The sequence below is a fragment of the Poecilia reticulata genome, chromosome 3, assembly GCF_904066995.2.
Source record: "Poecilia reticulata chromosome 3, P_reticulata-male-v2, whole genome shotgun sequence".
NCBI classification, from domain to species: Eukaryota; Metazoa; Chordata; class Actinopteri; order Cyprinodontiformes; family Poeciliidae; genus Poecilia; species Poecilia reticulata.
In genome coordinates, this window is record NC_088832.1 from 35,723,121 (window position 1) to 35,735,617 (window position 12,497).

Consider the following 12,497-nt stretch of genomic DNA (forward strand, 5'->3'; position numbering starts at 1 on the left):
CTGTACCGCTCAAAAACGCACAATACGTCTAGAAATAATTGTAGGATATTATAAGGAAGTGCTGAGATCTTTCGTTTTCCAATAACTAAGGTATTTGCCACTTCGGCTCAGTGAGAAACGTCAGAGGATAAAAACAATAGCAAAACTCAGATGTCCCAGCTTTTGGTAGCATGTAAACGCATCATCTACACACATCTGGGAGCGAAGCGTGAAATGAGTCTCAAAAATACTTGTGCTCTCGGAACCGGATCTGTGTGTAAATGCAGTTATGTGTGTGTACCAGGGGATTTGTGTACTGTTTCAACATTTATAGGCGTAGAATATTTATTTTATGTTTAAGTTTTACAAATCCAGTATTACACACGCACAAAACATTTCACACACGCGCAAATTATTTTACACACACACAAATCTTTTTACACACGCACAGATATTTTGAGACTATTTTCACTCCATACAGGAGGGGGCGGTGACAATTCAAACTGTTCAAGAAGAAGCCAGCGGCGCCATTGTCGTGCAGCAGTTAGCAGTGAACATGTCCGGCATGTCTTCAGCCCAGCATCTCAGAGAGTTCATCAGCGAGCGGCTGACTGCCGCCGCGGAGGAAATCTTCTCGGTCTTCCAGAGAACCATCGCCCAGTACGAGGAAGAGCTGGACCGCCAGCGCAGACTGCTGGACGGCGCCTGGAGACCGGAGGTTCGGCTGGACCGGACAGGTGAGGAGGGGGTTCTGGGAATCGCATGCCCAGTCGCGGGAGCGCGCATCGCTCTAAACTCGCATATTGATGAGAAAACGGACTGAAATTTGACCGAAGAGGAAACTTTTAAAGACATTTGTAACATTATCATGGTTATTAACCATGTAAGACCTAAAACGGTGGGTTTTATTTTTCAGATGAATTGAAATAAATACGGTTTCTACACCTTTACACATGAGTCGAACATTTTATAGTGTGATGAAAATGTTGGTTTCACGCATGAGAAAACAGGCTCATTATGTAGAAACCGCGGTAAAGCTAGCCGGTGTTATGCACAGAAAAGCCCGCCTGCCCAAATTTGCATCCCCTGTCGCGGGAGCGCGCATCGCTCTAAGCTCTCGCATATTGACGAGGAAACGGGTAAAAATATGACCGAAGAGGAAATTTTAAAGATATTTGTAACATTATCACGTTTCCTAACCATGTAATCCCTAATACGGTGGGTTTTATTTCGCAAATTATTTGAAATAAATACGGTTTTTACACTTTTATTGACACAATGAGTCGAACTTTTTTTCAGTCCGTGTCTGTTGTAAACGTTTCCGCAAATGGTTTGAAATTCTCTGCTTTGTCTTTTGATACCATAACAGCTCAAAAACATTACAACAGAGACCCATTATGTAGAACATTTTATATCATGCTTCACTAGGAGGAAATGCGACTTAATTTATGAGCCTGAAAAATACCAGCAGTTCTTGGAACTACTCAGATCATGTAGAAAAAGTTATTTCACTATTAACTCTTGAATTCTTTAAATTAGCACAGGGATGCGTTTCTGGGCAAATTTTCAGCCTGCCAAAATATGCATCTCTTATCTATTCCCCTCAAATATTATCCTATCGATATAAAACTTATACCAGCAGTTCTTGGAGCTACTCTCATTATGTAGAAATAGTTATTTTACTTTCAACTCTTTATTTCTCAAAGTTAGCACAGGGATGCATTTTTGGGCAGGCTGGAAATTTTGTCCAAAAACGCCTGCCTGTGCTAATTTGAAGAATTCAAGAGTTAATCAGAAAGTTGCAATTAGATCTGATGTATAATTTCAAAATAAAAGCTTTTTTATCTTTTTCCCCTAAGTTGCCATGCCCATTGCTGAGAAACTGTTTCCAAAGACTGCTACCACTTCTGAGTGACAGAGGGACTCCTCTAGAACAGAACCAAAAAGTGGTAACTAGATCTGATGTATAATTTCAAAATAAAAGCTTTTTAAAAGTCTTTTTTTTTTTATCCTTTTCCCGTTAAGTTGCCATGCCCATTGCTGAGAAACTGTTTCCAATAAATCATCTTATTTATATAAAAATGTTTGTGTTATATCCATCTATCCATCGCTATATATAAATACTACTTTTATACAAACCAGATTCCAAGAAAGTTGGGACACTAAACAAATTGTGAATAAAAACTGAATGCAGTGATGTGGAGGAGCCAACATCTAATATTTTATTCTCTATAGAACACAGATGGCAGATCAAAAGTTTAAACTGAGAAAATTTATCATTTTAAGGGAAAAATATTTTTCAAAATTTCATGACATCAACAAATCCCAGAAAAGTTGGACACGGCCATTTTTACCACTGTGGCGTCTCCACTTCTCCTGTCTGGGGACAGAGGAGACGAGTTTCTCAGGTTTAGAAATGGGACTGGTCTCCCATCAGGCCTCTAACTGTTCAGTCGTCTTGGACCTTCTTTGTCCACCTTCCTCTTTATGATGCGCCAAATGTTCTCTGTAGGTGAAAGACCTGGACAGCAGGCTGGACATTTCAGCACCCGGATCCGTCCCCTCGTAGCCATGATGCTGTGATTGCTGCAGAATGTGGTCTGGCATCATGTTGTTGAAACATGCAGGGTCTTCCCTGAAAGAGACGTCTAGATATGTTGTTCTAGAACCTGAACATAGTTCTCTACATTAATGGTCCTTTCCAGACATGCTGGCTGTCTGGGCCACCAGCTCTCATGCAACCCCAGACCATCAGTGGTGCAGCTACTGAACGGAGCGTTGATAACAACTTGGGTTATCCTGGTCCTCTCTGGTCCGGAGGACATGGCGTCCCAGTGTCCATAAAGAACTTCAAACCGTGACTCATCTGACCACAGAACAGTCGTCCATTTTGCCTCCCTCCATTTTAAATGACTCCAGTGCAAACGGCTGAGCTGGTGGAGCTTAGAAATGGCTTCCTCTTTGTAGAGTTTCAGCTGCAGCGGTGGATGGATTGTGTTCACTGACGATGCTTTCTGGAAGTTTTCCTGAGCCCAGGCTGTTATTCCCTTGACGTTCCTGTTTGAGGCGCAGTGACGTTTAATGGCCCAGAGATCACGAGCATCAGTAGTTTTACAGCCTTGACCGTTACGCACAGCGATTGTTCCAGATTCTCTGGATCTGCTGATGATGTTCTGCTCGGTTGATGATGGTAACTTAAAAGTCTTTCCTGTTTTACGCTGGGTTCCACCATTCTGGTACTGATGCACCATCTTTCTGCCCAACGATGGTGGAATTGGTGATCCTCTTTCCATCCTGGCTTCAGAGAGACACTGACACTCTAAGAAGCTTTTTATACCCAATCATGTTGTCAATTGACCTGATTAGTGTTAATTGGTCTTCCTGCTGTTTGTTAAATGTTCAATTTCCTTTTTCCAGCCACTTATTGTTACTTGTCCCAACTTTGTTGGGATTTGTAGACACTGTGAAATTTTGAATCAACATATTTTTCCATTAAAATGTTACATTTACTCAGATTACACTTTAGATCTGCCATCTATGTTCTATAGAGAATAAAATATTAGATGTTGGCACCTCCACATCAGTGCATTCAGTTTTTATTCACAATTTGTTTAGTGTCCAACTCTTTTGGAATCCGGTTTGTATAAAAGTAGTATTTATATATAGCGATAGATATAGAGATGGATATAACACAGAACATTTTTTATAGAAATAAGATGATTGAGTTAAACCTGAAATGACGAGTGAAGCAGCTTCTCACTACATTTTCTACTTATTTTTGAATATTAAAGTAAAAATGTCTTATTTTAAAAGGCTTTAATTTTGAAATGATATATCATATGTGTTTGATATTTTCTGGTTGTCTTCTAGAGGTCTGCCTCTGTCGTCCAGAAGTGAGAGAAGTCACTGGAAACAGAGTTTTTCAGCAATGAGAACAGCAAGTTAGTGGGGAAAAAGTAAAAATGTGATTTTTTTTCATCAGGCTTTTATTTTGAAATTAGACATCAGATCTAGTTGCCACTTTGTGGTTCTGTTCTAGAGGGTCCCTTAGTTCCAAACTAAATATTTTAGGCTGCAAACTTCATAGTTTTCAGCCTAAAACTCTTTTTCCAGTGTCTCTAAATACACAAATCTTTTCCTTAAATGATCTTTTTACTTTGATTTACTTGAAATAATTAAGTTCAACATTTGAATCCCACGTCTGACCACGACTCCAGCTGACCAGGGACAGATTCCCTGGCCTGTGGCTCTGCGGGTAGAGCGGTCGTGTTGTGATCAGAAGGTTGTAGGTTCGATTCCTGCTGCCACATATCGATGTGACTCTAATGTGAAGAGCTTTGAATAGACAAAGTGCTGAGTAAGTTAAATGATTTTAGTAAGACTGACTTAAATCTGTTACCTTAAACATACTTAATACATTTCTTTAAAAAATGTACAACTTGAGTTGGATGATTAGAATGTATTGAATTGGTTAAACTTAATAAATGAAGTTGTATAAACTTAATTGAATTTCTTGTTACCCATAGAAACAATTCAATGAAGTTGATTCAACTCATGATTGGTCCTGCAGCTCAAACACATTAAAAGGTTTTTAAACCGCGTTACATTTCACTTCAGAAATGTCCTTGTTTGTCATCCTAAGATGGGATTTACTCCCCTGGTTACGTTGTTTATTGTTGTTGTTGTTGTTTGTTGTAACGAGGAAGAGATGGAGGAGAAATCGCTGCTTTCTGCTTTGCTGGAGATCAGGAGGAAAGAAAACATGGAGCAGATTCTGTAAAGGTTTTTACGGTGAAGATAATCTGTTCTCAGATGTTAATAAACATGATCAGAAAGGACTCATTTCTTCACTCATGTCGGCACAAGGTCTAAAGTACGACGGGGATTGGGTCCGGCTGTGAGTTCTTTGAGGGAGGCTAAGCTAGCATTAGCGGCTACATTCAGGCTCTCACCCTCAGTGTCTAATGTTAAAAATAATGATCTTATCCATTTTCCCTGCAGAACTATCTCAGTATCTCCTCAAGAAGCAAGAGCAGATTCCTGCTGAGCTGCAGACCAGGAACCAGGAGATGGATCCCAACGTGGCCCAAAAAGAACCAGAAGGTTCTGAGGCAGAAGGGAACCAGGAAGCACCGGAAACTTTCCGGATTAAAGAGGAACAAAAGGAACCAGAAGCTCCACAGGTTAAAAAGGAGCATGAAGAGCTCTGCTCCAATCTGGAGGAGGAGAACCTGGTTCTGATGCCGACGGCTGGCTCCTCTCATGAAGAAGGTTTGAACACTGAACCGGACCAGGACCAGAACCAGGACCAGCTTCAGCCTGACGGCGAACCAGAAAGACCAGATCAGAGTGAAAACTGGACTAAAGACTCTGGATCATCTGGAAATGCAGAACTGAAACTGAAAAATAATCAGAGCACAGCTGATGAGAAGTCGTCTCTGAAATGTGATGTTTGTGGAAAATTATTCTCCAGAGCCTCTAAATTACGGTCTCATTCCAGAATCCACACTGGAGAAAAACCGTTTTCCTGTAAAGTCTGCAAGAAAACATTCCGAGAAAAGTATAACATGCTGAGCCACATGAGGACGCACACGGACGAGAAACCGTTTTCCTGTAAAACCTGCGGCCGAAACTTCCGCTTTAGAAGCAGCTTCACGGTCCACATGAGGACCCACACAAGGGAGAAGCCACACCACTGCCAGACCTGCGGGAAAATGTTTCCCGAACTGCAATCACTGAAGAAGCACATGATGATCCACACCGGGGAGAAACCGCATTCCTGTAGAACCTGCGACAGAGGCTTCAGCAGCCGCAGCCACCTGGTGCGCCACATGCAGGTCCACTCTGCAGACCGGCCGTTCCAATGTCAAACCTGCGGCAAAGGCTACGGCTGCAGAAGCCATTTCCGCAGGCACATGGTGAGCCACACGGGTGAGAGACCGTTCGCCTGCACCACGTGCGGCTTGCGCTTCATGCACAGCAGCAACCTGACCCGGCACATGAGGAACCACTCCGAAGACAGGCCGCACTTCTGCAAAACCTGCGGTAAGACGTTCCCCCTGTGGTCGGCGCTGTCCAAGCACATGCTGGTCCACACGTGCGCCAGGCCTCACGCATGCAACACGTGTGGCAAACGATTCAGAAAGACGTCTGACCTGAGTCGCCACTTGAAGACTCACGTGGCTCCAAAGCGTCTGTAGGAAGGAACCAATCGGTGATCAGCTCCTGCTCCGGCTGCCGACCCGGTTCAGCTCAGCAGGTCTGCATGCTGGACTTCAACTAAGAGTTTCACAGACATTTTATTTTGAAAGTCAGGATTTCCTGGATGTTCTTATTAAAGACACGCTTCATCGTTTTTCTACCGTTTGAAATGATAAAAAGTAGGAAAGTTACTGGTTTAAAACCTGGAATCAAAGTAGTTTTTGTCAAATAAGTAGGAAATGATTTTGTCTTAACTCTTAATATGAGCTCTCAGGTTTTATAGGAATGTTTGTTGTTCGGTTCAACTTTGTTTAAACAGTTTCTAAATACTTGAGTCCATCTATCATTTGGCTCAGGGAGAATATATGATGCATAAAAGATGAATCTGTGTAGATGGATGTTGATGCATAGATGAACAGTAAAGTTTATTAGTAGAATCTTGACTTGTTTCTCCCCATTTTGACTTTTTACCTTCTGGATGTTCAGGACTCCTGGATCCTGCCAACAAACATGAAGCGTTTCCCATCTCATTTTATTATCCTTTGGAACATGAATTAGCTAATAATTTTACACTATTTTTGAATTTTTCATTTTGTTTTTAGTAGCTTCCCTTTATATTTCTTTTCCCCACATTTTTAGTTATGCTATATTAATTCAAAATCATTTTTGACTTGCATTTTTTTATATTCTGTATTAATTTAGTATTTTACTTTTAAATGTATGGACTTTATTTTTATACATTTATAATATTTCCTCTTTTTCATTTGCAGATTTCTCTTTATAGTTTGTTCTCGTTTGTTTTGGTGATTCGGCTTCAGTCCGATTGGTCAACATCCAGCTCTGTGCTGGGAATGAACAGGAAAATAAAATGGCCGACGTGATGCTGCTAATGCCTCTGAACAAGTTGTGAAAATTCTTAATTTGTATTATTTGGTCACAATATGTGACGCATGACTAAATCAAGCCATTCGTCTGTTTTAACCCTCGTTTCTAAGCTATAATGTTCGTGGGTCAGTTTGACCCGGAGAGTTTAGTCACATTATAGCGTCAGAAACCAAAAAATTCCTCCAAAACCTTTTTGTATCTGATTATTAACTCCAATACTAACCATTCAATCAATATTTGTGGAATGATGTTTTATATTTCTCACAAATAAAGGATCAATGACGACAATTTACTCATTTGGACATAAAAAATTGTGATTTACATTTTTTATGCCCACTGAAAAAACCTAAACACAAAATGACACTAACTATCCTTGAAAGTGATTTTTTGTAATTTTTTTAATATAACATTTAGATTTTTTTTGAAGGGGTGATTGTTTGAGATTTTTTGGTATCATTTTTGTTATTTAGTCATATTCAGTCTAATGTGAGTCGGTGGATGACGAGATGCGAATACTTTTAGATTGTTCTGTAGAATATCTGTTCCTGAGACCTGATTGCTCCCTCTGGAGTTCGCTCTGAAGGGAAGGACCTAGATGACCTGTGTGTTGGATGGAGCTCACCGCCTGTTTTATTGTTCATCTCTTCTGACTGTTTTCCCAAATGAAAGTCCTGGTCAAGCGGAGAGAGGCAGAACGCTCTGAACGGCTCGGAGGAGCCGTTTGCTGAGTCTCCTCCTGCAGAGGTTTGGTCATAAAGTTCACATACGTTGTCTGTGGTTCTTTTAATGAAGGTTCGAAAGGAAAAACACCCGTCAGTGATCTTTATAATTGAACTTGAGACACTTTTCTGCTCTGGGTCAAATTGACCCGCTGATTAAAATCAAGACAAATGAGTCCTAAAGATGATCCTGCTGCTGGATGTCCAGTTTAAACCTGCATGTTTAAAACATAACTGGGTTTTTCATCACATGCTGCCCAGATTTTTATGCCACATTTAGCTGGTGTTGAAGGCATATAGTGTGTAAATGAGCAGAAACCTCTGAATGCCAGCGGTGAACTTTATGATGCAACAAACCTTCACCCACTGTGACATTATAGGGCCTGGATTATAGAACAGAGGAAGTTACAACCCACATGTCCCACACTGATCTGTTAGCTGCTGGTTTGTCTTGTCCATCGATTGTCAAATCAGATAAATCTGGAGAAAAGTCTCCAGAAATATTATGGCCTGAAATATTACCCTGCCTGTCTCTGCATCCCTCAGACTGGCTGTTGATTCATCCTTTGATAAACTCTGGTCAGAATCAGGACCTTCAAATATGCATGTAAATGCATCTGGTTCTTCCAGTTCTCTCCAAAAACTCTCCTTCCTTTTAGATTTGTCATTTCTACAATGATTTCCTGTCTTGCACCAGGCCTGAGCAGCTCAGACTGACTTGATGTCTGTGATGTGAGTTTCTGCCTCCTAGTCGGTCCTGGATGATCAACAAGACGTTCCAGAGCTTCCAGGGTTTTCATCTTTTTATTTCCCTGCAGCTCATTTCCTGATCTCTGACAGTGACGACATCACATGTACCTTCAGTGTGTAATGTGTGTAGGACTCCCTTATAAAGAGTATTTATGTTTCCTCCACTTCTACTGAGTGCCACTCAGTGTGGGTGGAGTTTGTCCAGGGGAACAGAAGAGGTTCCTGTCAAAAGTTGTATGAACACTTTCTGCTTTCTGGCAGCTTCCTAGTGAAGTAAAGAGAAAAGTGAAAGAGTGGGTCTGTGTGTGTGTGTGTGTGTGTGTGTGTGTGGTGAAATATGTCTCATAGGTGCAAGGAAACAAATAGAATTGGACATTTTTCTTAACCTTTTTACCCTTCATCTTGACTGCCAGGTCAAATTGACCGGAACAGTATCGATGTAACAAATAGACCCAGGGGGGGCAGCAGATGTGTAAAATGAACCATTTTCATTTTACACATAGAGTGCACCTATTAGGACAAATAGAAAAGTTTAGGCAGAAAAAATACTTCTATTTTTAAAAAATGTTTAAACTTTGCAACGGGTCAATTTGACCCGCAACATAATAGGAGAGTTTAATGTTTATTTCCAAGTTTGGCCGCAGGTTCAGTCAAATAACCTCAGCAGTTCATTTCCAAGACAGCAGGGGGCGATGGCCGCGTGCGTAACGCTTTGTGGTCACGTGATGTCAACAGCTAGCAGTTAGCCTCCACTGCAGCAGTTAGCTGTGACCATGTCCGGCATCAGAGAGTTCATCAGCGAGCGGCTGACTGCCGCCGCGGAGGAAATCTTCTCGGTCTTCCAGAGAACCATCGCCCAGTACGAGGAAGAGCTGGACCGCCAGCGCAGACTGCTGGACGGCGGCTGGAGGCCGGAGGTTCGGCTGGACCGGACAGGTGAGGAGGGGGTTCTGGACAGGTCCAGTTACAATGAGCGGAACTGTCAGTGTGACATTCACTAAGCGAGATTAACTGGTTTAAATCAATAGACATAATACAGAGTAGACGTCGAAGGGCCGCCATCTTGGGACGGTCAGCCGCTGGACGAAGTAACGGAGCATCCAGTAAGATAAAGTAATAAATACTTTATCGATCCCATAAAGGGGGAATTTTGTCAGTCGCTGGGTCTGAATACCAAAATGATTTTGAAGCCCCCTCTGGTGCAGCGCCCCTATGCGGTGCATACCCACTTTTTGCACCTCTGCACACACACACACACACACACACACACACACGTATGGAAATTAAATTGTCGCAACAATTGCTTTACGACCAGCTGAGCTAAATATTATCGAGCCTATATATGTTCTGTCTGAGGAGTCCCAGCTGCTTTCCTTTCTCAGCCAGGGTCGGATTGTCAACAGTCATCTCTGGGAAGCTGTAATTCCAAGATTGTTTCTGCTGGATTCTGAGTAAAACCAGGATCCGTGTTTATTCCTTCAGCTGCGATCAGCTGCTGGAGCCACCAACACCAAGCTGTATTTGGCTCCTGGGTTCCTGGGGCTGAGAGAAGGCCTTCTCTCTGTCCCCTCCTGATACTGTCTTTGTCCTCTCCATGGGGGGTTTAGGGTCCTGTGACGTCACAGTTTCCTTCCTGAAACTCCTCCTCTTCCTGCTGCTGGAACCAGAGTGAGATAAATGCAGAGCATTGATCAGTCAAATGGTTATACTGCAGTTTCAGTCCTTCATGGCACAACAGTGCAGAGGATTCAGACAAACTAAAGGCTCATTCTGCCTTTTTTATTAAACTATCAATAGTTTTATTAAATGAGTTCAGCTTTAATAAAAGGTGCTGGTCAGTTAATAGACTCTTTCCTGCTTGTTCCCCCCAGAACTATCTCAGTATCTCCTCCTGCAAGAGCAGATTCCTGTTGAGCTGCAGACCAGGAACCAGGAGATGGATCCCAACGAGGCCCAAAAGGAACCAGAAGGTTCTGAGACTAAAGAGGAGCGGGAAGCACCAGAAACTGTCCAGGTTAAAGAGGAGCCTGAAGAGCTCTGCGTCAATCAGGAGGAAGCTAAGACGCTGATGATGGGTTCCTCTCATGAAGGTTTAAACAATGAACCGGACCAGGACCAGGACCAGTCTGGCAGCGAATCAGAAATCCAAGGTCAGGATGAAAACTGGACTAGAGAATCTGGGTCATCTGGAAGTACGGAGCTAAAGCAGAAAACCAATCAGAGTAAAGCTGATGGGGAGAAGTCGTCTCTGAAATGTGATGTTTGTGGAAAATTATTCTCCAGAGTTTCTCACTTAAGGTCTCATTCCAGAGTCCACACTGGAGAGAAACCGTATTCCTGTGAAACCTGCAGCCAAAATTTCCGCTTCAGATGCAACTTCATGGTCCACTGCAGGACCCACACAGGGGAGAAGCCATACTTCTGCCAAACCTGTGGAAAAATGTTTTCTGTACAGACTTCGCTCAAGAAGCACATGATGATCCACACTGGTGAGAAGCCGTTTTCCTGTGAAATCTGCGGGAACACGTTCAGAGAGAAGAAACACATGCTGTGTCACATGAGAACTCACACGGGGGAGAAGCCGTTTGCCTGCACCACGTGTGGCATACGCTACAGACACAAAAGCACTCTAACCCGACACATCAAGAATCACTGAAAAGAAAAACCACACTAATGAAAAACTTGTGGGAAAACCTTCTCTCTCTGGTCGGCACTGTCCAAGCACATGCATGTCCACCCAGATGCCGATGAGGGGCCGTTTTTAGAACAAAAACTATTTGTCTCTCACACACACACACACACACACACACACACAGAATATTAAAATTGCACATATACAATTTTTCTCTTACACACATAAAATACAAAAATTGCACATATAAACTAATAAAATATAGACTCATGTTGTATGTGTGAGAATTGTCATGGAAGATTTGGGGCATAATTTGGAGAACAGCTCGTGCCGCGTTGATACCACAGTGAAGTTGGCAACAAGTTGGATATTAGCGCTCCACGGTCTGAGCGGCGTTTAGATCAAGGTTGATCCGATTTATAAACGCTAATTTCGGCCGGCCGTTCTTTACCGCTCCCTCCTCAAGCACTCGGAGGTTCACGTAGGGCTTATTCCAGTTCTGACGCCAGAGTAGAGCCCTAAGTGAACCTGAATTTACTCAGTTTAAAATCTTGGTTGTTTTGGTCCATAAAAAAGGAGCTGATGGGATATTTTATTTTTTCTCAGATTGAAGAAATGATTTTCTCCTCACCTCTGAGGTTTAGATTGAATGTGATCTCTTGTCTTATTTCTAATGAATTGTTGTAAATGTTCCTGTAAATGTTCAGTCAGCTCTGGGAGGCTGTAATTAATAAATAAAATATGCAAACATGCCTAAACATCAAGATCAGAGTTTCTCAGACTCTTTCAGGTTGAGGACATCACAACTTCAAATTTGCCCCTGTAGCAACACAGCAGCATCATATGTACAACTTCAAATGAAAATACTAGTTTCTTAACTCGCTTGTTATTTTTTGGGCCCGTATCTCACATCTATGGGGTACGCGGCGAACCATAGGTGCTAATAGATTTTTCCATCCATCCATTTTCTTGCACCCTTGTCCCTCAGTGGGGTCAGGAGGTGCTGGTTCCTCTCCAGCTAACGTTCCGGGGTCACCTGGACAGGTCACCAGTCTGTCGCAGGGCAACACAGAGACACACAGGACACACAACCATGCACACACACTCACACCTAGGGAGAATTTGGAGAGGCCAATTAACCTGACAGTCATGTTTCTGGACTGTGGGAGGAAACCGGAGAACCTGGAGAAAACCCACCATGCAGGGAGAACATGGAGACTCCATGCAGAAAGACCGGGAATCGAACCCAGAACCTTCTCGCTGCAAGGCAACAGTGCTACCAACTGCACCACTGTGCAGCCTAATGGATTTTTCATAATTAAATTTTTTTC

At 42.5% G+C, this 12,497-nt stretch overlaps 3 protein-coding genes across 4 annotated transcripts in view; 2 read left to right on the plus strand and 1 right to left on the minus strand.

The window, feature by feature from the left end:
* The window catches only part of LOC103460101 (voltage-gated potassium channel regulatory subunit KCNG4-like), a 258,663-nt gene that overhangs the window by 183,840 nt on the left and 62,326 nt on the right, over positions 1–12,497 (minus strand). The window lies entirely within an intron of this gene.
* Positions 478–7,070, plus strand: LOC108165931 (uncharacterized). Its single transcript, XM_017303107.2, has 2 exons — positions 478–716; positions 4,981–7,070. The coding sequence occupies exons 1-2, from the start codon at positions 536–538 to the stop codon at positions 6,177–6,179; spliced, it is 1,380 nt and encodes a 459-aa protein (XP_017158596.2). The 5' UTR covers positions 478–535; the 3' UTR covers positions 6,180–7,070.
* Positions 9,265–11,930, plus strand: LOC103460126 (uncharacterized). Its single transcript, XM_081605657.1, has 2 exons — positions 9,265–9,470; positions 10,406–11,930. The coding sequence occupies exons 1-2, from the start codon at positions 9,308–9,310 to the stop codon at positions 11,188–11,190; spliced, it is 948 nt and encodes a 315-aa protein (XP_081461783.1). The 5' UTR covers positions 9,265–9,307; the 3' UTR covers positions 11,191–11,930.